Raw genomic sequence first — 26,193 nt, 5'->3', positions numbered from 1 at the left:
GTTTCGGCCATCATTCGTTGCATACGACACGTAAAACAACGATGGAAGGATACAAACCACTGTATAGGTTTCCTATATATAGAGTGCATGGAGTCTCTCTTCCTACCTACAAGAAGGCTTTTCAACCACTTCCCAAACGACAATATATCATCATTCAACGACAGGAAGTTTAGCAATATAAAAAGTTATGGCGGCACCTGGAGGTCGTTATTTCATCCAGGAGAAGTTGAAAGATTCAGCTGTACATCATGAGAGTTACAAGCAGTTGTGGGAAACGAAGTGGAAACAGCTTGTAAGTCACACATGATCCCTGCTTCACACCATCATGCACTTCAGATATCAGCAAAGTCGTCATTCCAGCACTCATTCCAACCCCAGGCAGAATCTGGGATGTATCCATTCATGTTCAGCACAGCCAAGGACTTTGAGCCGATAGTTGAGGATCTGGTGAAGCGTGACTTCAAACCACCTTATGACTGGGATGAATACGCAAGAGCACATTTTCCACAAGCTGAAAAACTACTTAATGTGGCCAGAAAAGCGGATGCCAAAGGCGAGATTGAAAAGGCAAGCGAATATTATCTCAGAGCCAGTGCGATACACCGTGTTGCGCGCTTCCCTACACTGCGTTCTGACGCGCAAAGAGAGGCGTGGCGCCTACAGAAGGAATGCTGTCTCAAGGGCCTCAGTCTTCGACCGCACCCTATCCTGGAAATCAATGTTCCACACACACACGGCTTACCTATCGAGGGTGACAAGATTCCAATATATTATCTGGTTCCTACTGGAGCTAGCAAGCAAAACCGTGTTCCCTGCCTAATTTTTATAACAGGCCTGGATGCGTATCGAACCGAAGCTGCAATATTCATGGATGCATTCCGCAAATTAGGCATCGCTACCATAGCCATCGAAGTTCCGGGAACTGGAGACTGTCCTGCTTCACGTACGGACCCGAAATCTCCAGATCGTCTGTATTCAAGCCTTTTTGATTGGATCGCCCAGCAGGACAGCCTTGATATAGACAGGGTCGGAGTATGGTCATACAGTACGGGCGGTTATTACGGAATCCGGATCGCGCACACACATCCTGGAGATCTGATTGGAGTTGTTTCTCAAGGAGGTGGATGTCATCACATGTTTGACCCAGAGTGGCTTAACAATGTGAACCATCTCGAGTACCCCATGGACTTAGCAGGTGCATTAGCTGACAAGTTTGGTTATGGAAACGACGTTGAAGCCTTCAAGTTGGAGGCCTCTGACAAGTTTTCGCTGCTCAAGGGTAAGTTATGACTGTACAAAACACATGCAAAACAAACGCTGACTTCGTATCCCCACATAATCAGACGGCACCCTCGACAAACATAAATGCGCACGTCTCCTCTTGGTCAACGGAACGGACGACGAAGTATTTCCTATCGATGACCTTTATCTTGCGCTGCAGCATGGCGCAGCAAAGGAAGCTCGTTTTGAGACCGGTGCTATGCATATGGGAGGAACGCTGAGCTACTATATGTCTATCAGGTGGCTATTTGATTTGTTCGAAAAAGACGCCGATCCGGCAGTCGTCTTGCAAGCTTTGTCATTCAAACCTAGATACTAAAGCTTACCAAGGAGCTCCATTTCTCTCGCGTTGCACTACACTTGCATCCCGTTTGAAGGTATATATAGTGCTCGAAAGATAGGTTTGACTTCACCCCTGAGTTCCTAATGAGTATACTGAATTCAAGGATGTTTGTGATAGTATTGATATGCTTTTCTTCTCCAGGACCTTTCTCTCAGTGAGACTATCTTGTTCCCAATGCACGTACGATGACTGCCAACTACAGTCGGGCCTCAAGTGCACGGACACGGTACGATAACAGCCTTAATTCCGCAAACGCCGCTTTGGGACGCAAGACGGGACAACATTGCTCCGCAATAACAGTACAATGTACCGCGTGAAGAGTGTCCATTATCGCGTGATGTTGTTCTTTGATGTGCGTATTCGGTCTGTATGGCCTACCAAGATATTTGGTATGCCAATTCCAAGTTGAAAATGAGGTAACAGCATGTTAAACGACCTTGTTATCTCTCTTTCGATACTTGTTCAATATATCATGGCCTTGTGCGACCAGACGATACTAGTTACTGGTGCGAACGGCTACGTAGCCAGTCACGTCGTGCGAGAACTACTGAAAAAAGGCTTTATAGTTTGAGGCACCGTATGATCCCAAAGAGCCGCATCGCAATCGCGGAATACGTTTCCTGACTACATCGATGCGACGTTGATGGCAGCCGAGTTGTGGAGGCAACCGGGATTGAATACCTTCCACTAACCCAGACGATTGTAGACACGTTCATGACGACAGTGTTGAACTGAAGTGGCTCTAAACCTGAAATGCTTCGTTTGTGAAGGATCAAGACTCTCGTGCTCGTTCGCGTTACAACTGTCCTTTCCAGGTCACCAAGTGACTTCCCCCAATAGTCGGAGGCGCGATATCACTCATTTCGTATTGACCCAATTCGTCCCAGAGATATGCTACGCTTCTAGGCTCCATTCGCATCCAGCCAAAGTAACGTTGTCCACCCACCCTCGGGTTCCACGAATTATAGTCCTCTGCACGGTAGTCGGCATCTACACATTTAACAATAGAAGCGGCAGGGTCTGACAGAACCTCGTCGTCGGCGAAAAGGAATATTCGGTGCAAGTTGAAGTCTGCGTTCATTGGTTGGCTACCCTCGCCACTGCTACTGTTGTACAACTGGCGAAGTTGATCTATGTCGAGGCCAGCTAGGGCAGGGTCTGAGCGTGCATCAAGACGGAAAAGCGACCACAATTCCTGGAATTTAGGGTCTTCTTCTTCTTCAATAGAGTCGGTTAAGCTTCTTGCTTCGTCGTGCGCACTAGTCTGGATGGTTTCGAGAAGTCGCTGCCATTGCTGGTCGGAGGAAGGTCCGTATCCGGTGCGGTAGATGGTAAAGCCCCAGTGTCTGTAGCCAACAAAATCATAGTCCGAAGAGATGGAAAGGTCACTCAACCATTGTTGGCCGAGGTTATTCATGGTGGTGGCGCGAAAGAAGTCGATCTGATGCCCAGTGCAATATAGAGGCCCGAACTTAACGAATGTAGTAAGGATGCGGTTGCTTTGATGTGAATAGCTCAAGCGTAGTCCGGCTCAGTGAACTTATACTTCGGTCAAGGACTGCAGACATGTGACGCAACCGAGAGGCACAGTCGCGTATTGTAATGGCTCTAAGGATCCACTAAGGGCTGGGCGGGTGTTGCCTGCGCACGGACAGCGCTGCCAAGTCTGATGAAGGCCTTGGAATCCTCGGCCCATGGCCTCCTTCGCCTGCTTCACTTTGTCCATTCTGAACAGTGCGCTATGGAAAGTCTTCTGGCGATAGATTTTCGCACGAATCACGCGCTACCCATGCCTTTACCCGGCGGTACCCTACGACAAGCGGATAAAATAAGCAACGGTTTGTCGTACTCTGACAGCTCATCACCTGACACGATCCAACTCAACCTAAACACCGAAAAGTCTCTGCATTCCAAAGAACCAAAGCTTGTCTGAGTTACTCGATATACACCCCTATCACTCCCAACCGGTCTTGATTGTCATATGAGCTAAGCTAGAACACCTCAAATGAGGCGATTTATACTTCTATCTAGACGTTCCAAGTGCAAGATACCCGTACCTGATAGTGCGACATGTACACTTCGTACTTCTGTAGCTATGTCTAGTACCTCGCACTCTGAACATTCTTGTGATCTTGGTAGGAATTTACATTATTCAGCTTCTGTACGTCCTAGACTACAGTTCATTGCTTGTGCCTTCATAGCCAGGTTTACTGTGAAATACACAAAACGTGTTTATACATCAGCTAATATATCATCCAAAGCCTTTTCCCCAATCATAAATGTCGGCAGACTAGGTAACTCTCCCGGCTGTACTGGGAAAATAGAACCATCAACAACACGAAGGCTATCGACTCCACGAACACGGAACTTGGAGTCTAGAACTGCTAGCGGGTCATCATCTGAGCCAATCGCACAGGTACCAGTGACGTGGTGTGAATAGACGTTTGTGCGGTGGAATCTAGCCTGAGCGTCGTCGGAGCAAAGAGTGCCAGCGGCACATGGTCGCAACTCGGTGAAAGTGTTGTTGGAAAGTTCTTGAAGCGCAGGGCGAACCGTGTTGATGGCTTCTACCATCGATGCGAGATCGTCGTCGTCTCCTTGCGAGAAGAAGCCTAGGTGGATATTTGGCATATCCCGAGGATTGGCGGACTTCAGAGTTACCGAACCATTAATGTTCCTTGGGTGAAGTTGCATGAAACCACATGTGAACTCGTTAGGGTTCCAGCCAGGCATACCAGGCCAGAATCCAATAAATTGCATCGCGCCGCAGTAGAAGTGTATATCTCTGGTCCTTAGCGCTTTCGAGGTTTTCGCGAAGATATCATAGAAGCCGTACACAGTGTTTGCGAAGGTCCCGTAGATAGTTGTCTCGTAGTTGTCGTGCATGTTTATCCCCACACCGGGAAGATTCTTAACAATAGGAATGTTGAACTTATTGAGCTCGTCTTTGGGCCCAATGCCACTCAATTTGAGAAGCTGCGGAGTGTTGTATACGCCACCAGAGACGATCACTTCCCTGGAGGCAAATGCTTTGCCAGCAACGCCTTGTATATTAGGGTCGTACCTTGGATCAGCAGAATACATGCTTTGGCCTTCGAGAAACTCAACTCCGATGGCTTTAGGTCTCGAGACCTTTGCTCCCTTCCCCTCAGCTTTGGAAAACAATATTCTAGTCGCCAGAGTGTTTAGCTGGATATATAGTGGGAAGCGTCTTGCGTCAGCCAGTGTTTGGCGGATGTAATTGTTCGGGCTGGACCGAACTCCATGGTCTGAATGGGTGAAAGGCCCGAAAACTCCGACAGTATCATCCCTGTTTGGGGAGTCCTCATTAATATCTCTGGTTACAAGATGCGTCAAATTCCAGACACCTTCACCCGCGACTGCGTTCTGGTGTCTAAGGGCCAGTTCTGCTGCAGGCGTTGTGTTGTAGGCCCAAGATACATCACCCAGCGATGTATCGATGTAGCCAGTAAACCCATGGGTAGGAGTGCTCCCATTGACGAGATAGTGACATCTTTCCAGCCTCACAAGATATTGGCGCATGTTCGCTGTACTCCACGAGTCGTCCCCGGTGATATCGACAATGTCTTGCCAGTCGACGTCGGCTGGAAGAGAAATTGACGCAGCATTGTGCATCGTGCAACCTCCAAGAGTTCCTGCTCTTGGGTAGTAGACTCCAAGGCGTTCGGCACCGGCTGGCGGATCCAGTCCAACATAATATTCCCCATTTGCCTGTCTCCAGGTGGTAAACTCAAATCCTTCGTCGAATTGGGGCTCGTCTCGACTAACGAAGAAGTCCCAACGAGTTAGAGGATCATTTATAGCAAGCGTGTTGTTCCAGACTGTTGCCGAATTGGAGTTATTCCATTGATCGTCTCCAGCTTCGATGAGCAGAACGGAATGGCCGGCCTTGGCGAGGTTCGCTGCGAGTGGTCCTCCACCTGGACCAGATCCAATGACGATGTATTCATAAGTGTTGTTTAGTTTGGATTCCGCGGCCTTTACCAAAATTCCGAAAAGGGGTAGGAGAAGGTGGTAATGCATGGTTCTGATCTGCTCTGTATATCAAGACTTTCCGAAACGATGATCATTCAGCCGTACCTCGAAACAATATAAGCAGGTAATAGTTCAAAGGATATCTTACTGTCGTTTTATACAACTCAGTCTATCGGTGAGAATGTGCCTTGAGGCATTCACTACCAAGAGTCCAACGGCGTTAAAAGTTGGCGAAACCCCGAAACGCGAAAATACGCATTTCACGTCCTGTTTGTTTGTCCGCTTTTAGTAGACTTGGTGCATCTCAACTTGGGAAGGGAGGGGGCCGTGTCCCATGTCACAGGGTTCTGCCAGCTAATTACGTGACGTATGGAGATGACTATACGTCGATTCTCATCTTGAATAGATACTTCAATACCACCTTTACTGTCAGCACTTTCTATGTAGTCTTCAGTCCGTGTCGATAAATCATTCTAGTTCACGGTTGCAAAGTACGCGCGAGCATTCAGAATCTGTGATCAAGCGACCGCAAGCAGAGGCTCACCGGACGAACATGTTGAAAAAAAGTGACGATCGTTTGCTGGTGAGAATGTTGTTACTATACACATATCGTAAGATGGGGGACAGTCTATCCTCTTGGACTAGTCGTTTTTGTTCTTAGGCACGACTAAAACCCCAAGACAACTGCGGCCGTACATCGGAAAAGTTAAAGCGGACATCATGGCTTAATTCCGGCGCTAACGATCATTCGAGCATTCTCGTGGCTGGGCACCCCAGAAACTACTTCGCATTTTGTTGATGTCTTATGTCCGTATCGGGCTTGGCGCAGACCGAACTGCGATCCGGCGAAACTATCACCCACGGGACGAGAGTCGGCCACTGTTTCGTCCACACCTGGTCACTACAACGAAAATACGGCCCAATAAGCAGATTATGGGCTACTGAACTATCAGCACCTCTGGAAGTCCAATTTTTGTACTCAAGTACAAATGTGGTAGGTAACCTCGTCACGATCTCAGTATCACACGTTGTCCAACAATTGACATCATGAAGCAGCAAATATTTCGACTCCTCCATCTATTCGCTGCATTTTCTCTTTCTCACAGCGAGTCTGTACTCTTCGAAAACGGCACCATTATATCTTTCAATGAAACGAGCGGTTCCGTAGAAATACTGCGCGACCACTCTCTCCTAGTTGTCAACGATACCATTAGCGCAATCTTCCCTACGAACTCAACAAGCTCAATCCCAGCGGAAACTACTCGAATCTCGGTCGAAGGAGACATATTGTCCCCTGGCCATGTCGACACCCATCGCCACGTTTGGCAAACCGCTCACCGCTCTATCGGTGGCACTGGTACACTAGCAGAATATCTCACAAGATGGACGAACACAACAATGGCTGCAAGAATCTACGACGCGGAAACATCTTATTTTTCAGAGCTGGTCGGACTCTGCGAAGCTGTTGATGCAGGCGTTACAACTATCGTGGATCACGCATCCGGATCTTTCACGAGCGACATTGTTGATGCATACATCCAGGCTACCAAGGACAGTGGTATCAGGAGCATCTTCGCATACAACTTGGGAGGCTACGATACCGTATCATTCGACGAACAGGTTGAGCATTTTAAAACATTGATGACTGATGGTACTCTGACTGGGAGTACTGTCAGTCTTGGTATCTCGTATGAAAGATGGACTTTTGGTATAGAATCGGAAATACAAGCCATTTCTGCGTTGATGAGGTAAGAGCTTTGTATAACGCGATTCTGGTATTGGATGTTTCTAATCTCTCACAGTGAATTTGACATTGCTGTGCTCGAGACGCATGCGGTTGGCGGCGTATACGCAACAGAAAACAACCCGTCTATACTGTCACAGATACAACTGGCCAACGGAACACACCTTCTGAATACTACGGTACCCGTCGTGTTCGTACACGGCACATCTCTCACGGCCACAGATCTGACGTTGTTGCGCACATACAATCATTACATGGCATATGCCCCGGAGTTTGAAATGTCGCACTCACGAGAGGTGGGCCAACAGCATCTTGCCATGGACCAAGCATCCCTCAGTGTAGGCACACATTATACAAACAGCGGCGATCTGATCACCCAAGCAAGGATCTGGCTCCAGAATGTTCGCGAGCGTTTGATGACTCACCTTACCACCGAGGAAAGAATTGTGGTGAATCGCAATCCGATGTCTACCAATCAAGGCTTTTTGCTGGCCACAAGGTCCGGGGCTCAAGCTATACGACGCGATGATCTTGGTGTGTTGCGTGTTGGGGCCAAAGCAGACATTGTAGTATACGACGGAAAGGCGCCGGGAATGTTGGGTTGGAGTGACCCTGTCACTGCTGTTCTCTTGCACTCCCATGTAGGACATGTCAAACATGTCCTTGTCAACGGAAAGATTTGGAAAAGAGATGGCCGGATTGTGCACCAAGGGTGTCTGAGCACCAATACAAGCAATATTGAAGAAGGGTTCCTCAAGGCTGCCAAAACGGTCCAGCAATTCTGGAATGAGAATCCAGTGTCACTGGAAGGTGCATTCCTGACGGGTTATAGTTATGGTGGAAGGGATGATATGGACGTTGTTCGAGGCCCGGCGACTGGGTATTGACCTTTTGCGACAATAGACACGGGAGAGCCTCAACAACATTGAAACGCAGTAAAATTAGGCCTGCTTCGATAATGATAGTACAGGTTTAAATAACATGGCATAATTACCTGCTAAACAGAAGACTGCGCGACTTATTGGAGGAGTGAAAGAGTTACACGCGCGAACAAAGATAAGATTACAGTAAGCTAGGTTGTATGATTATATAGATCGGGAGTGTTTTGCGGCTTTTCTAGTGGGTTCGATTATATTAGACGTGTCTTGACATGCTATGAACATCGCACAATTACTCGGATGTATGAGAGCCAGAGGTCGTGAACAGCATTAGTTCTAGTAGCGCAGATTGGTCATTGCTCCGCACAAGGAAGTAGTACGTTGACTAAGGTAATATCTCGCAATAGTAATACAAGACTGCTTCCACTCTACGTTGCATTCTTGTAAGTTACAATGTAGCTGATGGACCGACCGACTGCGCCCGGAGGCTTTGGTCGGTCGATTCGATCACTAATGGAACTGACTCAATCGGCTGGTTGAACCGTCCTTTTGTTGACGACACCGATGGGGCGAATGGACCTTGTATAAATACCATTCCTTCATCTGGGAATGATGCCAAGCATTTCAAAGCCGCATATCCCCTCAATTAGTACGGTGACCGCAAGGATGTCGATGTCCATGAGACAGGCCACGTACCTATGTGGACTACTCGGTGTCGGCAGTGCTTTTGCGCGAAGGTAAGGATTCTTCGGTATCGGAAGCCTCACTGCGCGAAGCCAAGGAATTCACTAGGTTTTAGCGGCCTGCTGCCCAAAGCCAAGCTTTCTACTTGATGCATGATTCCTAGTAATCTAGAGAGAAGACTAGGGAGACGCTTACTTGACTGACATCCTTGCGAGCTAACCTCATGAGGTCTACCACTGCACTTGATTCTAAACAAGCTTAAAAGCCAGGGACCTCAATTTATCATTGCTTTTACTGTTTCCACTCAGAAATCACTTCCACTCCCAGTCTGATCCTACTATACTGCTATATTTCTATCATGGTTTCCAAAGACCACTCTCCTCACGTGCTCATTCTTGGAGGCGGCATTGGCGGCCTGACACTCGCCCAGGCCCTAAGAAAGAAAGGGATCCCGTTCTCGATTTTTGAACGCGATTCAGAGCAGAATTCTCGCAGCCAAGGATGGTCTATAGGATTACACACCATACTAGACGACCTTAAAGCCAGCATTCCAGACGACATGCCATCCCTAGAGACAGTATTCCATCTTCACCCGCTCCAATTTCCTTCGCAGCTTGCTGTCTACCAGGCACAGGATCCGAGTCAGCGACATGGTGTGACCGACGATGGTTCCGGCAAACTTCTCAGAGCGAACCGTAGGAGACTAAGAGAATTTCTTAGTACTGGAATTCAGGTTGAGTTTGGGAAGCAAACAGCAGGAATTAAAGAGAATGATCACAGCGTAACGGTGAATTTCACAGATGGGACTTCAGCCAATGGTGATTTCTTGGTTGGTGCAGATGGCGTGCATAGTATTGGTAAGCCTCACCCACATATCTTGGACACAAATTCGTAGTGCTTATAGGAGACATGTTACAGTCCGCCGCCACCTACTCTACCCCAATGAGGACAAGCTTAAACGACTACCTATCGCTACTATTATTGGCGAAGTCACACTGGAAAACGAGGATATGGAGCGACAGCTCGAACTTGGCCATTCTTGCTACATTGTTCGCGCAGACAACGACATAACTGGCTCAGGAGATCTGGTCATGTTCATGGGTGTCAACGATGTCCTCCCTGATGCCAAGTCGGGGCTTTATTACTGGTTTTTGATCTGGCCGGACGAGGCTGCGACCCAAAGATTACACTGGACTGCTACTGCAAGTCAGCAGGAGCTTTTATCCGCAGCAAGAGCCATGACAAAGAATTTTGCGCCGGATTTCAAGGCCATTGTAGAGAAGACGTCTGTTGAAGGAATGAGAGCGCCACCCCTCGTTATGCACGACGTTGAGCTGTCCCCCGAGGATATCAGTTCTGGCAGAGTTGCGTTATTGGGCGATGCAGCACATTGTATGACGCCTTTCTCGGGTCAAGGAGGTGTCACTGCTATTCGAGATGCACTTGACCTGGCTCGAGCACTCTCACGCGTTGCTGAGGATGGTCTCAGGGGTGCGCATCTAGAAGCTGTTATGGCTGAGTACAGGGACACCATGCTTGAGCGTGGTGTTCGAGCTGTGCAACTATCACGGGACGCAATCACGAAGAGCAAGCTGGTCAGGGAGGGCGTGCCTTTTGCTTACGGCCAGTTTTCGGCGCCGATACCTCTGGAAAAGATTCGTCTGTGAAAAGTACTACACACTCGCATCGCACGAACAAGCTAGACATGACCTAAGAAAGCTCATTTTGAAACTATTGCTGTTTGTATAGGAGAGATGACTAACTATTACCTATCCATTCAGTGACTGATTGAAGTATTCAAACAAGACTTGATACGTTCGCCGTTTTGCAAACATTATCATTAAAGTCTAGATACTAAAGCGATACGAAGGAGCGTGTTTCTGTCTCGGTGCTACCCCGCCTATAGTACTCCAGGAGTCGCTGCAGTAGACCATGAGATTCCGGGACCTTCCTCTTTAAGTGCCAGACGTTTCCATCGCTGGATAAGCATTATTATGTGGACTGCTCTTGAGAACATTGCAATCGATGTGCGCTTCACCTCAAATCCAAGCCAATCGGCGCTGCAAAGTCCAACACCCTCCTCTCCCCTTAATTCTGCTAGGATCTGCACCAGCTTTTCGATCTGCCTCTCTGTCAAACCGTCGTCGCGTAATTCGAGTCCTAGCTTTACATAGCCTTTGCCCTTCCTTTGGGTTTGCCAGTGGTTTATCATTCCAAATTGACCCTGCCAGGTCATGCCAGATGCTTTGACCATACCCAGAAGACCAATATGAGTTGTGCTAGCTGACGAGAACCATATCGTGGATGAAGTATTGCGTTGAGGGTTCATACAGATCTGCTGGTTCAGTCTCAAAGTCGATAACGGTTCGCTGTTATCCTCATTTGCTTGTGTAGTCAAAGCATGGATTAAAGCATGAGTGAAAGAACCTGGTCCCGGACTTGCCGGTCTTTCGCCAATTTCGCACGCACTTATGAGCTCAAAATGCTTTGTGTTTTTTTTCTTCTTCTTACTCTTATTCTTCTCCGATGGGCTACCTGTAGTGGTATGATCAATCGCTGGTTTGGGTGCATATTGCGTGTCCAGTAGCATGAGTATATCTGCCTCAACATCGTCGGAACGGAGAATATCTTCTGATTTGTGCCAATTGACCTGGGGCGGAAACCTGAAATGGCTCTTATGGACTGTACTCCATAATTGAAGGCCCCCTTGAGATTTGCTGTAGTAGCCATGGCCGGTATAGTATATGATTAGTAGATTGTGAGGCCCGTCGTTCTTCAAGATAAATTCAGAAATATGCCGATCCATCTGAAGCTGGACTTTACTCCGGGCATCGAGAACGACAATTTGGGTGTCGAACTGAAACCCAGCACGGAAGAGAGTTTCCAAGTCTTCTACCTGCAACTAAGTTAGCATGTTATACAGGAGTGTCCTTATACGAAATTGAGCATATCGATAACAGATATCGACGTGTGTTGCCAACTTCTCAACTCAGATGGGCTTTGGTGACCAATTAAGATTTGCGCACCTCTTGACGCCTTTTTGCGGATGCTTCTGCCCATCTCACTAGTAATACGGAGACCCTTGTGTAAGCCCGTGTGTTGTTCAAACTCATACCGATCGCTTTCTTCCACCACGACTCCATGTCTTTCACATCGCCTTGTGTACGTCTGTCACGGGATGGACGGTGTTTGTACCAACGGTTTACTTCAACCAGTTGCGTTTCGGAAACATTCACTATTTCCGACGACTCTAGGGTTTCTGTTGTCGGAAGTACGTTCTCTTGAAACACAGCCAACCTTGCTTTCGACGGATTGAGATTAGAAGCAGTAGGTAGTCGCTTCGCATCTGAGACGTCGCCCCTAGGGCCCTCACCTGTAGTCACCACGCCCGTTCTCCGTTCAGTTGCTGCTTTTCGCTCAATTTCCCAGCCAAGGCGAGCAAATGCATTTGATCGACGTTCGCCATAGATTGGTGGCATATGTACCCCGAAAAGACCAAGAAGACAATAGGCCGCATCTTCTTCCCGCTTAGTTTCACGGCCCTTTGCCCAAGACATCCGCTCATCAATACTGAAGTCCGACGGAGAGAGTGGCTTTGCTTGTAAAGCTTGCACAGGAATCCCTGTGATCCGATGTATTCGTCCAGAGAGCCAGAATTTGTCACCGAGGAGCGTGTGATCAGAGGCGAAGAACTCGACCGAAGACGGGGCGAGAAGTTCCTGGAGAGTCCAGCCTCTGGTGAACCATTTGCTCGTGTCGAGCGCAGGCCCTGATGTTGCAACATCAGTGAGATACACGTAGCATTTGGCAGAACACTGATACCACCAGTACATGGAATTAATCGCTTCAGAAAGTTTCACGCTATCTCTCTTGTCAATGCAGCACGTATCCACCTGACGAGTGTCAGCTATTATGTACAGATATGTAACACAAAGAATCCTCACCCAGAAATATTCCAATCCATCTTTTTCCGCTTGCGCAGCGCAGAAGCGCAGTTTCTCGTAACCGGATTTGCTTTTGCCCCTACTCTTTGTGATGTCCTTGAATGTCACTTCGTCGCTATCGGATCCCCAGGTGTGCGATAGTATAGCATATGGTGGAGGCTCTCCATAGTATTCGGTAAGGCTGAACTCGCCGTCACTCTCACGTCGCAGTAAGTGCATGTCGAGATAGCAGGGGATGCTGGCCTTTTGAGTTGCCGTTGTACATTAGCGCCAGGAGCGTTTGTGTGATGCTCGCTGGCAGCGACGGACGCCTAGACGAAGACATGATCAAGTGATCAAGTAAGCAGTGGCGTTTTCGAGGTCCAAGAGTTGAGATGCAGCCTTGAGAGTGACAAGGGTTGGCGGCGCGTGGAGCTGAGGTGGGGGCGGGGCAGATTGGCAGGGTCCATGACGGAGCTTCGCGTTCCTCGAAATATCTGACACTCCGGGCACCAAACTTCTTCCACAAGAACATCCTCCCACCCAAGCTCTGCGCATCAATTTTATACTCAAATCATACGAAAGAGTTCTGCATTCAAACCGCCATCATGCAGATGCCAGACATACCCGTCAACGTCCCAATCGACGACCCCAACGCCGACACAGAATGGTGAGCCAGGCGACCACCAACCCCAAGCAAGAACCGACAGCCCTAACATGCGCGCAACAGGAACGACATTCTCCGGAGTAAAGGCATCATCCCCGAAAAGCCACCATCGCCCACACCCATGATCCAAGAAGCGCTCGAGCAAGCCCGCCAACTCGCCCACGAAAACCGACTAGAAGGCAAAGACCTCGACGAACTAGCCGAGCTAGAGGACGAAGAAGACGACGACTTTCTCGATTCGTACCGTCAGAAGCGCATGGCTGAACTGTCCTCTATAAATACTGCCTCGGTCTACAATCAAGTCTACCATATCCAGAAACCAGACTACTCGTCCGACGTGACCGAGGAGAGCAAAAAGGCATACGTGCTTGTCCTACTTACGAGTTCTACCGGTACAAATACAGAGTCAAGAGTCATGATTGAGCATTGGAGGGAGCTGGCAAAGAGATTTGGAGACGTCAAGTTTTGCCAGATGAGGGCGGATCTGTGCATTGAGGGATATCCGGATAAGAACACACCGACGGTCTTGATTTACAAAGATGGAGATATCAAGAGGCAGATTGTCACACTGATGCAATTGGGCGGGCCCAGGACAAGTGTACAAGGTACGTCACGCTCACGGGTATAGATGGCAGTTTTGCGTTACAAAGATGCTAATTCATCATGATAGATATCGAAAGAATCCTCGTGGATGTTGGCGCGGTCAAGCTAGGAGACACCCGCCTCCAGAAGAAGAAAGAAGATGATGAAGATGTCAATACGAGCAAGATAAGACAGGGAACCACCGCTGGCGACGACGACGATAGCGATTGGGATTGAAACAGCCACGATTAGCTGTCGTTCCTTGGCTGGATCATATGCCTCGTTGACACCTTGTGTCACAGCAGGTGCATCTTCAAACTGAAGAGGAAACATGTTGCGAGGTGTGCATCGCAGAGGGGGTAAGCCTAACGTCGTCCCAGCGATGGGTAAGCTCCTGCCCCGACCATAGTCGTAGCGATACTTTGGGAGCACAGCCAATGACACCGCAGACGGGAGCGCAATATAGCAGGTTTGGAGATTGGCTTCCTAGGCAACATCCTTTTCCTGAGACGTTGTGGAGAATTGCGCCAATGGTGTACATGCGAGATGTAGTTGTAAAACTGGGTCGTTAGCACGTATGTATATGCACTCGTGGTACCAACGACGAACGTGGAAAAGTTGCTATAGACGACCTGTTCTCGGCGTTCCAGCTATGCAAAATGTTCATGCTAATCTCCCTGTACACGTTCTCGGCGTGGAGTTACCACTCACACACGTCCATGTGTTATAGATGGCATCATCGACCGCTAGCTCATGACTTGAAAGAGCTGTTGGACAGGGATGAAGTGTGCATATGCTCTGTTGGATGACATGTTGACCTCCCAAGACTTCTAAGCTGCTTCAAAAAGGACTTTGCGTCTTTGGGAACGGCTTCTCGTCCGAAGCTTCATGCATCGATGCGGGGAATGTAGGCTGTTTTGACACGTTATTACCCCTTCTGGATATTGGTCAAGGATGACGGGTGATTAGCGAGCGTGGGGTTTCTGATAGGCTTTGGTATTCCTTGGCATATTTGTTTAGTACTTGGAAATGTTGGGAGGGGGAAGAGTAGTGGGCGGTGTTGGTGAAGTGTGTCTTTGTTTCATGTATTGGTCTCGCGGCGATGGAGTCGCTACGTTGTTGTGAGTATAAACATGTAGTTTGGTTCATAGACTCTGTTGTACTTCGTGTGAGCGCCAGCGATGGAGACGTGACGGATCAGGAACATGTTAATTTCCTGAATTCGATTTTCCTACATCGAGCGCCGTAGAATGACTACAGAGACACTGTATCGAATAACCTTTTTCCGCAAGTGCAGACACCTTGCCTTGTATCGTTGCCTCTTGATAGTTCGAGCGTCCTAACTCACAAGACTGCTCATCAGGCTACAGTGATGCCGAACGCCCAAAGCGCCCAAATCCCGCAAAGCAAACTTGCCAGCCTAAATGGTAGAGAAAAGACAGAAAAGGAAAAAAAACGGGGTATTGACAAGAAGAAAGAACGTTGCAGTAACGGCAGCCCAGCCATCATATAAGTTCATCACCGCCGCATCGACGCGACTCTTCGACTGCTTGCCAAATGGTGCTCTCTGCAAACACAGGTCCATGACCATCGCACGTCGTCTTCCCTTTCAGCCGCTCACATACATCAGCCACATCGACGAGACCCTGCTTGACGAGCGTATGCGACTGTATCAAGTCCCAGGCCTGTGCAGCGGGAATCTCTCTCCCCTTGGCCTTTGTGCGTGAATGTTCCCTACCAGCAGAATTCACAACGGAGCCATTGGTCAGCGACTCGACGCTGTAATCCATCTCCTGTTCGTCGTCATCCTCTGCGGGCAGATGGGCGCCGGGCGAGGGATAGCTCGCAGAGACGGGGCGCGAGGAGGCGGGAGAATGGCCACTGGTAGCGCGCAGGATCTCGTTCTCGGTGCGGGCGCGATGCAGCGCGGCTTTCAAGCGCTCGTTGTCTGACTGGAGGGAGCGGGTACTGGATTCGAGGGCCGACAGCTTCGTCTCGAGCTCCTTGACGTGGCGTTCTTTGCGCTCGCGGAATGCGCGCTGGCTGTGACACCCAAGTCAGCACTCTTGCCCGCAAGACAACGGTACGGGTGGGACGGGAATAAAAACACACGCTGCCCTGTTCTGTGCCTTGCGCCTGCTCTGGGCAGGCGTCAGGTTGTCCTTTTCCTCGCTGCTGCTTCGCGTCTGGTTTGGCTGGCCATCTTCGAGTTCGGGGCCCAGTCCAGAGTCTACGCTGCCGACAGGCATGGGGGTGTGTGCTGCTATGTTTTCCGGAGAGCCCTGCTGGGGGGTGGGCAGGCCGTTGTTAAGGCTAAAGGCATCGTAGCATGTGGGATACAGTCCGGGGTCGAGAGGTTCCTGGTGCCGCGTCAGGTCACATTACTAAGGCTGTTTGCGGGGTCTTCCGGCACGCCCGCCGCCCCTACTCACAATGCTCTGCGTCGTGTCTGTGTCGAGTGCGCCGTGGGCGAACGAGTGCTGCATGCCCAGGAATTGGTTGTAGGGCTGCTGGGGCCCGCCAAAGTACGAGTAGTCCATGGTGGTTTCGACGTTGCTGGCTAACACGGCTGTAGCGCGACCGAGGAGCTCCACGCTACTTTGGGTTGCTAAGTACTGACTGAGCCCTTGCAAAGCACCGAATAGCCCCCGTAGCGGATTCGACGCAGATCGAGAGTCGCAGCGTCGAGGCAGCACCAAGGCTCAAGTATCTCCACGACACGCACAGCTGGACATCTGGGCCTTATAACCCAGCAAAACGGTAGGGGTGGAGCTTAGAGGTGCTCACTCCCGCTGCCATGACGCCCAACCGGATTGGTCAAACTAAACAGCCATGCAGATGGTGGCGCAAAGGCCATCTAGACGACCCCAATACACGGTTTGCGGCCTTCAACCGCTCTGCATTGCTGCAACCATGAGCACGCCTGCATGTGCCTGTTGTGTTACGCCGGCGACTCATCATGGACCTGGCCATCTCCTCACGTTAGACTTTTCAGCCTGCCAACAGTGTCTGCTTACAGTGTCGACCAAAACCGCGGATGACAATTCAGTCGCAACTGTGACGGACAACGGCCACATTGTTGCTGATGGCGGCCCTTATCGACCCGAACGCACGAGTTTCGCTAAGCAGCCCAAACGGGTATTCTCCAGCAGAAGCAATGCTGACTGCAGCTTCGCAAGCACGATACTGTGTACTGTTAGGGTAGGGAACGGCGGCATCCTGGCATGAAGTGCACCCAGACTCACTACAGCCATGTCTCGCACGTGTACCCACTGGACGACGGTGCTGACTGAGTCCTGTCGACACAAGCTGCATGCATTTTCATGTCCAAAGCATGCTGGGTGCATTGTGAGTACCGCTTGCGTCTAATAGTCTGCATCTTTTCTGGAGAGCATTTTCCTCAACTCGACGCATTCGGCAGGGTTACTTTACCACCGTAAGCCAGCTGTAGTACCCTGGCCCTACGCATCAGCATCCCCGGACACAGATCGTTGCTTGATCTCCACAAGCCAAAGCTGAACCTGAATGGTGCAGATGAAAGCGTGAGAAATTTCCATGAGGACTCACGACATACCATCCCTCAGCGTTGTAAGCACTAGCCTCGCATCATTTAGTGTACAAAATCGTCGCCCGTGGCGTACTTTCATCCTCAGCAAATCGGGTCTCACATCATCCTGCAGCCACAGTGTACGGCGAAGCTTGCAATTACTGTGTCCTTCTACTGCTCCGACTACACGACGGTATTTCCACTGGGAACAATTGATGAAACCTCTATGTGTTTGCTTACGGTGCGGTTGTGTAGTCTCGTTGACACCGTCGACAAGCTTCGCACCGTCATGCGCTCTGCATCGCGGAATAAGCTGCTGAACAAGTTGAGATTGTTAGCAGGGACGCGGCAAGACTTTATAGTAAAGGAATGTAGCGACACTCAAGAGATGCGTTCTCATAATGCTCGAGCTCCCTTGTGACACGTCTCTAGTCTGCTTCCGGCTTCTGATAACTTCTCACCATCAGCTAGTTGCACTTGCTTCTAGTGAGAATGCACATACCTACTTTTCCTCTTCACTGACTGTGCGGAAGACTGTGGACACAACGACGATCACCACGTTGAAGGTACTGTATGAAACTGTAATCGACCAGACTGCGACAAGCTTCGGAATCTGCACAAGACCCATGATCGCCACATCATGCAGGTATCGCTAAAGCTTACTTGAAATGGCCAAGATGATCTTCGTCTCTCCAGATCCGCCCCGAGCTCACGAGCATCCCCCAGTGTCGAATAGCGAGAAAGGTAGAGTTTGTCTAAAGGCTGTTACTAATCACCTTTCATGCTCTCCTACTTCAACTCACGCATGTAAGATGACTTGGATGCTTGTAACGCACTTGGCTAACAGTAGTGCTATTTGTAGCAAGATAATTTTTTTTTGAAATACGAGTGCAAGGCGACAACTTCGAGTCATTGTTGCCCTTAGTAGGCTAGCAACGATACCTTCGAGGTGTGCGCCACGCGGCGAGAATTACATCGCTCCATCATGTATCCAGCTCAATCAGATGCTCCGTCCAGCACCATCGAGCCAAGTATCCGTTCCAGCTCTCGAAAAAAAGACCGCCAAGGTCTCGACCAGACTGTTCCCGAGCTTCGGAGCTTCGGAGACTGACGCCAAGCCAGCGAAAATTTGCATCTAATCTTATCAATCAGTCTTAGCTGGACGCTATACCTCATGCAGGGCAGCATTCACGATCTCCTACTGGATCACCATGTGCAAGAAGCTTTCCGGTAGTTCGGCACATGTTCCCAGAGAGGAAAAGTGATGGTGAATGTACGGAGTTGTTTGCCAATTCAAACCATGTCAGGCCACCCTGGGCATTCACCTACCTATGGTCGACTCGCGCAGCATTGGTACAAATAAGAAACCTCGCAGCGCACGCTGAGACCAGTTTACTATCACACTGCAACCTCGCGTTCCAACCAGCTACTCGCCATGTCTCACCATAGCGATGCTGACGTTGACAAGAACGTGCAGCTCAGCACCACGGTGACGGGCCTCGACTCACGTGCCAAGCAAGAAAGCGACTTCACCATCAACCAGAATCCCCAGTCTCCAGCAGCACTGTCCGGTGCAAAGTCCCCCGGTGTCCTACGTATCGAAGCACTCAATGCACACACGTCCTTCATCAACCGCTGCTGCATTTTCTTCGGCATCTTCCTCGTCGCGTATGCATATGGTTTAGACGGCACGCTGCGGTACACTTACCAGCCTTATGCCACTTCGGGATTTCAGGAGCACTCAACCTTGGCCACCATCAACGTTCTGAGGAGTGTTATTGCTGCTGCTGCGCAGCCTACTGCCGCTAAGGTTGCCGACGTTTTCGGGCGCGTCGAAGTCGTCGTTCTTTCTATCTTCTTCTATATCCTCGGTAGGTCCCCCGGTCCCACATGGATATGTTATAGTGACGAGATGTCCGCCTCCTACCGGTTCTGCTAACACAGAAGTCTGTAGGAACGGTTATCGAGGCTGCCAGCAAAGATGTCGAGTCTTTTGCTACAGGTGCCGTTTTCTACCAGATTGGGTACACGACTATCATTGTTCTCATCGAAGTCATCATAGCGGATATCACATCCCTTCGCTCTCGTCTCTTCTTCTCCTATATCCCCGCCATCCCGTTTCTAATCAACACGTGGGTTAGCGGAGACGTCAGCCAGGCTGTGCTCATCAAGACGACTTGGAGATGGGGTGTGGGCATGTGGTGTATCATCTACACTGTGTGCTGCATTCCGCTAGTTGCTTCGCTCATGTGGTCGAGTCGACAAGCTCGAAAGGCCGGCTCACTTGACAAGTACCAGACACCGTATCAGGTCCATGGCGGTAGCGTCAAGAATCTGCTAATGGCGCTCTTTTGGCAAATGGACGTTCCTGGTATTGTGCTGCTGATTGCTGTGTTTGGCTGCATTCTAACGGTGAGTTGGCGTACTTTTTCACCTATCGGATGTTTGCTTTGCTGACTTATCCAAAAGCCTTTTACCATTGCGGGTGGCGAACAGTCACAATGGGGTACGGCCAAGGTTATTGCCCCCCTTGTCATCGGATTCCTGTGCCTTCCCGTCTTCGTCATTTGGGAGAGGAGAGCACCGCATCCAATGCTTCCCTTCTATCTGCTGAAGGACCGTGCAGTCTGGGGTGCTCTGGGAATTGCTTGTACCCTGAACTTCGCATGGACCATGCAAGGCGACTTTCTGTACACCGTACTCGTCGTTGCGTTTGACGAATCTGTGAAGAGCGCGACTCGCATCAGCTCTTTGTACAGTTTCACGTCCGTCATTACTGGGCTGATACTCGGTGGTATTGTTTTCAAGGTCCACCGCCTGAAACCGTTCATCATTGCGGGAACATGTCTCTTCGTGGTGGCTTTTGGTCTCCTGATCCACTACCGTGGTGGCTCGGGCGATTCGTCGCACTCTGGCATCATTGGCGCGCAGATATGCTTGGGTATCGCGGGCGGTATGTTTCCGTATCCTGCGCAGGCGAGCATTCAGGCTGCAACGAAGCACGAGCGTAAGTACTTCCTTTCCGTCGCCGCTTACCGTTGAATCAAGAATACGCAATGCTGACGATTGATGATAGATGTCGCCATTGTCACAGGCATCTACCTCGCTACCTACAACATTGGAAGCGCGCTTGGCAACACCGTCTCAGGCGCCATGTGGCAGCAAATCATACCGAATGAGCTGGTCCGACGAACCGGCGATGCATCACTCGCGGCCACCGTCTACGGCGATCCGTTCACCTTTGCGGCTTCGCATCCTGTGGGTACGGCGGAGCGTACTGCTGTGATAGAGGCATATCGGCATGTGCAGAGACTACTCTGCATTGCGGGCATCTGTCTGGCAGTGCTTCTTGTCGCCTTCTCGCTCGTCATTCGAGACCCGAAGTTGGGCAAAGAGCAGAGTTTGGAGGATGCGGAGGAGAGTGCTGATGTGGTGAGCTCGGATAGTAGGCACTAAGTGTCGTTGGGACCTAGAACGCTGCGTTTACAGTAAGCAGTATTAATGGATGTTTTCTGTGACTTCGGATAATGGAAAGGTGGTAGCTATGCGGTGCCTGTGGCTAGTGCTGTTGATACCATGATCGTCCGAGGGTCCCGGGAATTTGGTGAGACCCACTTGACGTCAAGCATCTGGTACGTCAACTTACCACATCTAACGTTATAAATGAGTGCCACCGTCGAGGGCTCGCACAGGTAGCTATTGCAAAGCGCGAAACGAAGTATATTGATCCGGCGCCATCTTGTCTCGTGGACTACCAGCGACGCAACACTGACTTCGTCTACGTCACAAATCGCCATCAACTAGACTTCTAACACGCTTATAGCAAACCACAAATCATGAAACACGACCAAGATACTTCGTGGTACTTACTTCCGCCTTGTGAAGCTAGGTGGTTTGTTATCTACAGATAACAAAGGAAGGTCCGAAACTGTGTGAGGAGACCACGCAATTGAATACTGATGATGAAACGCTCTTGCTGAGTTACACAAACTTCTGGACAGAGTGGCTGGTGCTTGTTGAGAAGATGTTTTGGAGTGTTTTACATAGCAAAGGAAAAGAAAAGACGAAGGTAAACGACAGATATGTAATGTAAACGAGAGATATGTAATGTTCATTGGAGTCTTCATCTGCGTTTGTTCTCCGAGTAGCGGATCACACGCCTTGGGTACGAGACAGTTTCACTCACCTGCAGACTGCGTAGCAGAGGTGATAGAGACTTTGGACCCACTGTGCAGCCAATAGGAACTGTTTCGACATGGTTTTCTGACGCAATCGTGCCCTTGGAATTGTAGGCGTGACTGTCACAACAGCTAATTGCTCGAGTTAACGTAATGATGTGATTGTCGGTGAAAGTGAGAAGTGGGAGATAGGCGGTGCGTGATCTTACCGAGCGCACCTGCTTGCAACATAACGCGTCCTTCCCGTTTGCAATGACGCCACCACCTTCACATGCACCAATTTGTCCCTTGCAGCTTTTCAAAAACTTTTCACTGCTTTTACGAGCTCTGCAGTTCGTCCGCTTCCTTTCTGCAGCTCAACAAATAGCTTCTTGTTAGTCTTCAAATATCGAGCCGTGGTGACACCCCTTCGATATCACTGAGGATCACGACCCAACGCTGCGGTAAGACTCAAGTGTACCGGAGTACTCTTATCGACCATTTCTAACAGTTCATTAAGATACCTAGGTGTTGTTTGTCTCGAACATTGTCATTGCTGTTCAACAGTACAATCCAGACGCCAGGTGAGCCATATTTTCCGTTTCTTGATCATATCAGCCACTAACCCCACTAAGCACCTTCCAACTGTTGCTCTGATGGCCTGGATTCCCCCGAACGCGCCGCCGAACCTGCTGGCCCGTGTTTCCGCTGAGCAGTGGAACGCATGGGCTGACGGAGCTCCCTTGGACATTGCCTCGCAGCGGCAATCCCAACAGCAGACCACGTATGCATTCCGCCTCAACGCCAACTTCACTAGTACGTCCGAATCGATCCAATACAAGAAGGGAATGCAAGGCCAATTCCTAGGTCTGACGGAAAAGGGAATGGCCAAGATTTTCATACGCGGCGTCACTGAGGGAGACGGCTTCAAGAACCGCCATGTTCCCCTCAAATACATTGATAAGGGCCCTCTGTGGCAAGCTGATGTCAGCAACTGGCTTTTAGATGTCAAACTGCCAGGTCATGCAGTATTCGACAAGCGACACTGGACTACTTCATTAATGACTGACACGACTGTACTCGGCAAAACTGTCACTCTCCTCATATCAGCTTTTCTTCACTCGCCCCCGCCCGGAGATGCCGAAAAGATTACAGACTATATCCGCAGATCCAGCTTCTCGGATCTCAGCATGCTTATAATCAAGGGTATCAAAGATGCTGGTCTCTACAACGTTCTATCAGACGCGGACAAAGAATTCACATTCGTGGATCTGATTACAACCGCTCGGATTAGGGTTCGAGATCGGCATTCTTCGGATCGGGCTGGGGTCTATGCGAGGTTTCACAAGTCTTCCGAAAGTGTCGAACACTGGAAGCCAAACTCACGCTATGCTTACGTTGGCAAGTCAAACGATCTTGGCTCGCACTTTGAGTCACATCTCCATTCATCTTCAAAGTACGGTGATCTGACCCGCAATTCTGAGTCGCTAGACATGATCGCACTCTGTGTCCTTTCCGCGACAGCCGACCCTGGACTGTTCTATCTTACCGAGCAGCTATTTGTCTGTCTTTTGCAGACCTACAAGCCAGAATTGACAAGCCCGACTATTACGGATTCAAGTTTGCTAGTATTTAGCAAACTTGCGAACTACTACACGAATATCTCGGATGAAGTATTCCGCATGACTGGATGGCATGGTTTCATCGGCCGTGGACTCGCTTCGAGTGGCATTGAGTACGGGGCGAACTGCAGCTCGCCATTACACGAATACGGAGTGCTTGAACATAAACACCTCCTCATTCGGACCGACGACAACATCAGAGACAACAAGACTGGTTCGTTCATACCTATGGCCATATATCGATGTGCCGAACAGGTCTCAATCCCAGCCGACTCGAAACGAGTCAACGTGTTCAGGTACTGTGCCTACAAGAATGGTGAGCGTGAAGAGGTTATCAGTTTCCGCGCTAGGTATGGCAAGAAGGGGGATGTTCACCTCCCTCCTCCTGGGTCTCATTTCAACTTCGTTATCGAGGTCCGAAAGGATGGAACGACACACCCACATGCCTGGGCACGACTTGCAGCCATTGGTCCATTCAAGAACTGGGACCAGGCAAACTCATTCGCAGTCCGTATCGAATGGGAGTTTCCAGTATCCTCTGGGAAGTGGCAATTTGCGTATGTTCAATCCAACATCAACAAGGAGCGAATCGACCCCCAAGTACCAGGATCACTCAAAAACTATGCTAAAGCCATAGCATTCCTCCAGTGGTTAACCAATGCTCGACCAAACCACGATCATGCTTGGATTCCCAAGACTTCAGGAGCAGCACTTGTCCTACAGACCGAGTACGACTTCATGAGCCAGACCATTCGGTTTCAGGACGCCAAGAATGATATTGTCATGCTGCCTGGCGGTAGAAGATCCAATGACGATATCATCGCTCAAATGTCTCGACCAGAATATGGGCTCACTCGAGTAGCCGGTAAAAATCGTGGCTCCTCTTGTGATACCTGTAGGCTTCTCTCGTTCTCGACCAAGGCCAAAACCTTTCCAGACAGGGAATGCGTCCCTGTAAAGCTCTTTGCCGACCTGTGTACGAACTGTGCAGTGCTTGGTCTCCCATGCTGTACATTCACCGATGGCGTCTACGACAAGCATGTACCACACACGCCCGACACTAGACTTGCAACAGACAAGGCGGCAGCGGCTTTAGTGGGCATGCCTCTGGCCGATATCCCCCAGGAGTCGCAATCCTTTGCTCAGCAGTTGAGGACCATCGGGACTGGCAATCAAAACGATGATGACGACAGCGACTGCGGAGACGACGACCTTGGCGGGAGCGACGACTCTGGCGAGAGTGACGACGACTTTTGACGACGACTTTGAGTAAAACCGAGGGGTAGAGTGTTTTCGGGGTAAATTGTAGGCGTCGAGGTCTACCAGTTTTTGAACTTCGTCTTGTATATTAGCAGCCGACAGAGGCACTACTACACTCCTTTAGCTTCTCGAATACAACTGTACAACACCTGTACATCCTTATTCCCTTGGTCGTGCTGAGGAGATGCTTCGACATCCTCGTGATAGTGTCCTCATACACTCCAACACTCGTACATTAGCCATTACTGTAGTCGCCACGAAGACTCAAGAGCAAATCGAGCTCATCAATACCGTTCTTCCCAACGTGTGCGCCAATGACAAGCCAGTCTACGAGAACATGCTGCTGGAGCTGTACCAGAGGCTATCAGATGAGCAGCGGCAAAGCGAAGCCGATGCTGAAGCGCCAGCGAAACGTGTTCGACAGGCTGGCTGCCCTAAGCCAAAACGTCGCGTAAGTTATATCGTACTCCATCGTTCCTACAGTACCCAGGCTCTTGCACGCCGCCCAAAGTAGATTCACTTGCATGTTAGCATGACTGCACTACAGCTACAATGTAGAAGAACGCGAGCTAGATCTGTAGATTAGGCTTCACGTTTTCTTTAGGGAGTAGAAGGTTTACCTACAACTATTTGGAACAGCAATGACATATGGTTGTTTGTGTCTTATACGCTAAAGAACACCACTAATCGCATCGTAGAAAACGATAAAAATCTTTGAAGACGAGAAAGAAGACGATGACAACTATAAGATGTCCGGTGTTGTCTCTGTCGCACCGCCAACTTCACCAAAGGGCAAGGAGAACGAGGGCCGCACTACGCCAAAGAGAGAAACTACCTAGGTAAACATCTCATTTGAGCAGAGTACTCCTTCCTACTACAACGAAGCGCATTAGAGCTATATAGACATACACAGAGAATCTAGAAGCCTACAATACTATTAATTCCTATAATATCTCTTATTAGGAGCTAATGTAAGCTGCAAAGTAGAGCTTACTATCTCTACCTATTCGGTTTTTCTCTTGTCTAGGGTGGCCGGCCAAGGCGCAAAGCCGCTCAACGAGCTATCGAAATAAACAGATCCTACTCTCCATGTTAAGCTTCGCTCGCGGTCAGAATGTGGATGAGCTTGTCAAGAATACCATTGAGCATGACATGACGTGACACACTCAACTCAATCTGAAGGGGTTAGAATGCTCGCCAATCTTGGAGAAACGCCATTCCGTTAAGGGGTGGTTTGAGGAGACTGTCAGCAGCGCCGCTCTAGCTGCAATAATGAAGCCAAATTGCAACCCCAGAAGTTCGATTGTTCTTCTGTATGCGTGCGTTGGGATGGAATAGCATCACCAAATATATCGTTCAGCGAAAGACGCATGGACTGAATTTGATGTCATCAATGGCAGGCGTGCCGACCACTCTATCATGTCGCCGTGTCTTTGTCAATACATGGACTAGTACCACAACTGATGCGACTGGACACTGCCCATTCTCTCGAATGCGGTAGGATCGGCT

At 49.6% G+C, this 26,193-nt stretch overlaps 11 protein-coding genes across 11 annotated transcripts; 7 read left to right on the top strand and 4 right to left on the bottom strand.

Annotated features, from left to right (window-relative positions):
• Positions 1 to 187: 187 nt before the first annotated feature.
• Positions 188 to 1,600, top strand: J4E82_009243 (uncharacterized protein; the record flags this gene model as incomplete). Its single annotated transcript, XM_051735468.1, has 3 exons — positions 188 to 292; positions 379 to 1,279; positions 1,344 to 1,600. The coding sequence occupies 3 exons, from the start codon at positions 188 to 190 to the stop codon at positions 1,598 to 1,600; spliced, it is 1,263 nt and encodes a 420-aa protein (XP_051584804.1).
• Positions 1,601 to 2,420: 820 nt separating this feature from the next.
• Positions 2,421 to 3,041, bottom strand: J4E82_009242 (uncharacterized protein; the record flags this gene model as incomplete). The annotated part of the gene is made up of 1 exon (XM_051735467.1): positions 2,421 to 3,041. The coding sequence occupies one exon, from the start codon at positions 3,039 to 3,041 to the stop codon at positions 2,421 to 2,423; it is 621 nt and encodes a 206-aa protein (XP_051584803.1).
• Positions 3,042 to 3,856: 815 nt separating this feature from the next.
• On the bottom strand, positions 3,857 to 5,668 carry J4E82_009241 (uncharacterized protein; the record flags this gene model as incomplete). Its single annotated transcript, XM_051735466.1, has 1 exon — positions 3,857 to 5,668. One exon carries the CDS (start codon positions 5,666 to 5,668, stop codon positions 3,857 to 3,859), a length of 1,812 nt encoding a protein of 603 aa, XP_051584802.1.
• A 999-nt stretch (positions 5,669 to 6,667) lies between these two features.
• Positions 6,668 to 8,251, top strand: J4E82_009240 (uncharacterized protein; the record flags this gene model as incomplete). Its single annotated transcript, XM_051735465.1, has 3 exons — positions 6,668 to 6,977; positions 7,062 to 7,368; positions 7,423 to 8,251. The coding sequence occupies 3 exons, from the start codon at positions 6,668 to 6,670 to the stop codon at positions 8,249 to 8,251; spliced, it is 1,446 nt and encodes a 481-aa protein (XP_051584801.1).
• A 1,033-nt stretch (positions 8,252 to 9,284) lies between these two features.
• Positions 9,285 to 10,593, top strand: J4E82_009239 (uncharacterized protein; the record flags this gene model as incomplete). Its single annotated transcript, XM_051735464.1, has 2 exons — positions 9,285 to 9,783; positions 9,845 to 10,593. 2 exons carry the CDS (start codon positions 9,285 to 9,287, stop codon positions 10,591 to 10,593), a joined length of 1,248 nt encoding a protein of 415 aa, XP_051584800.1.
• A 233-nt stretch (positions 10,594 to 10,826) lies between these two features.
• Positions 10,827 to 11,619, bottom strand: J4E82_009238 (uncharacterized protein; the record flags this gene model as incomplete). The annotated part of the gene is made up of 2 exons (XM_051735463.1): positions 10,827 to 11,589; positions 11,615 to 11,619. The coding sequence occupies 2 exons, from the start codon at positions 11,617 to 11,619 to the stop codon at positions 10,827 to 10,829; spliced, it is 768 nt and encodes a 255-aa protein (XP_051584799.1).
• A 1,838-nt stretch (positions 11,620 to 13,457) lies between these two features.
• J4E82_009237 (uncharacterized protein) lies at positions 13,458 to 14,335 on the top strand (the record flags this gene model as incomplete). Its single annotated transcript, XM_051735462.1, has 3 exons — positions 13,458 to 13,519; positions 13,580 to 14,121; positions 14,187 to 14,335. The coding sequence occupies 3 exons, from the start codon at positions 13,458 to 13,460 to the stop codon at positions 14,333 to 14,335; spliced, it is 753 nt and encodes a 250-aa protein (XP_051584798.1).
• Positions 14,336 to 15,603: 1,268 nt separating this feature from the next.
• Positions 15,604 to 16,638, bottom strand: J4E82_009236 (uncharacterized protein; the record flags this gene model as incomplete). Its single annotated transcript, XM_051735461.1, has 3 exons — positions 15,604 to 16,141; positions 16,211 to 16,458; positions 16,531 to 16,638. The coding sequence occupies 3 exons, from the start codon at positions 16,636 to 16,638 to the stop codon at positions 15,604 to 15,606; spliced, it is 894 nt and encodes a 297-aa protein (XP_051584797.1).
• A 2,442-nt stretch (positions 16,639 to 19,080) lies between these two features.
• On the top strand, positions 19,081 to 21,101 carry SIT1 (ferrioxamine B transporter; the record flags this gene model as incomplete). The annotated part of the gene is made up of 4 exons (XM_051735460.1): positions 19,081 to 19,516; positions 19,600 to 20,057; positions 20,115 to 20,652; positions 20,722 to 21,101. The coding sequence occupies 4 exons, from the start codon at positions 19,081 to 19,083 to the stop codon at positions 21,099 to 21,101; spliced, it is 1,812 nt and encodes a 603-aa protein (XP_051584796.1).
• Positions 21,102 to 22,458: 1,357 nt separating this feature from the next.
• J4E82_009234 (uncharacterized protein) lies at positions 22,459 to 24,681 on the top strand (the record flags this gene model as incomplete). Its single annotated transcript, XM_051735459.1, has 1 exon — positions 22,459 to 24,681. One exon carries the CDS (start codon positions 22,459 to 22,461, stop codon positions 24,679 to 24,681), a length of 2,223 nt encoding a protein of 740 aa, XP_051584795.1.
• Positions 24,682 to 24,868: 187 nt separating this feature from the next.
• On the top strand, positions 24,869 to 25,523 carry J4E82_009233 (uncharacterized protein; the record flags this gene model as incomplete). Its single annotated transcript, XM_051735458.1, has 2 exons — positions 24,869 to 25,135; positions 25,383 to 25,523. 2 exons carry the CDS (start codon positions 24,869 to 24,871, stop codon positions 25,521 to 25,523), a joined length of 408 nt encoding a protein of 135 aa, XP_051584794.1.
• Positions 25,524 to 26,193: the final 670 nt, after the last annotated feature.

Source organism: Alternaria postmessia, assembly GCF_024291825.1.
Source record: "Alternaria postmessia strain BMP 2775 chromosome Unknown scaffold_85, whole genome shotgun sequence".
In the NCBI taxonomy this organism is placed as follows: Eukaryota; Fungi; Ascomycota; class Dothideomycetes; order Pleosporales; family Pleosporaceae; genus Alternaria; species Alternaria postmessia.
This window is presented reverse-complemented; position numbering and strand designations above follow the sequence as displayed.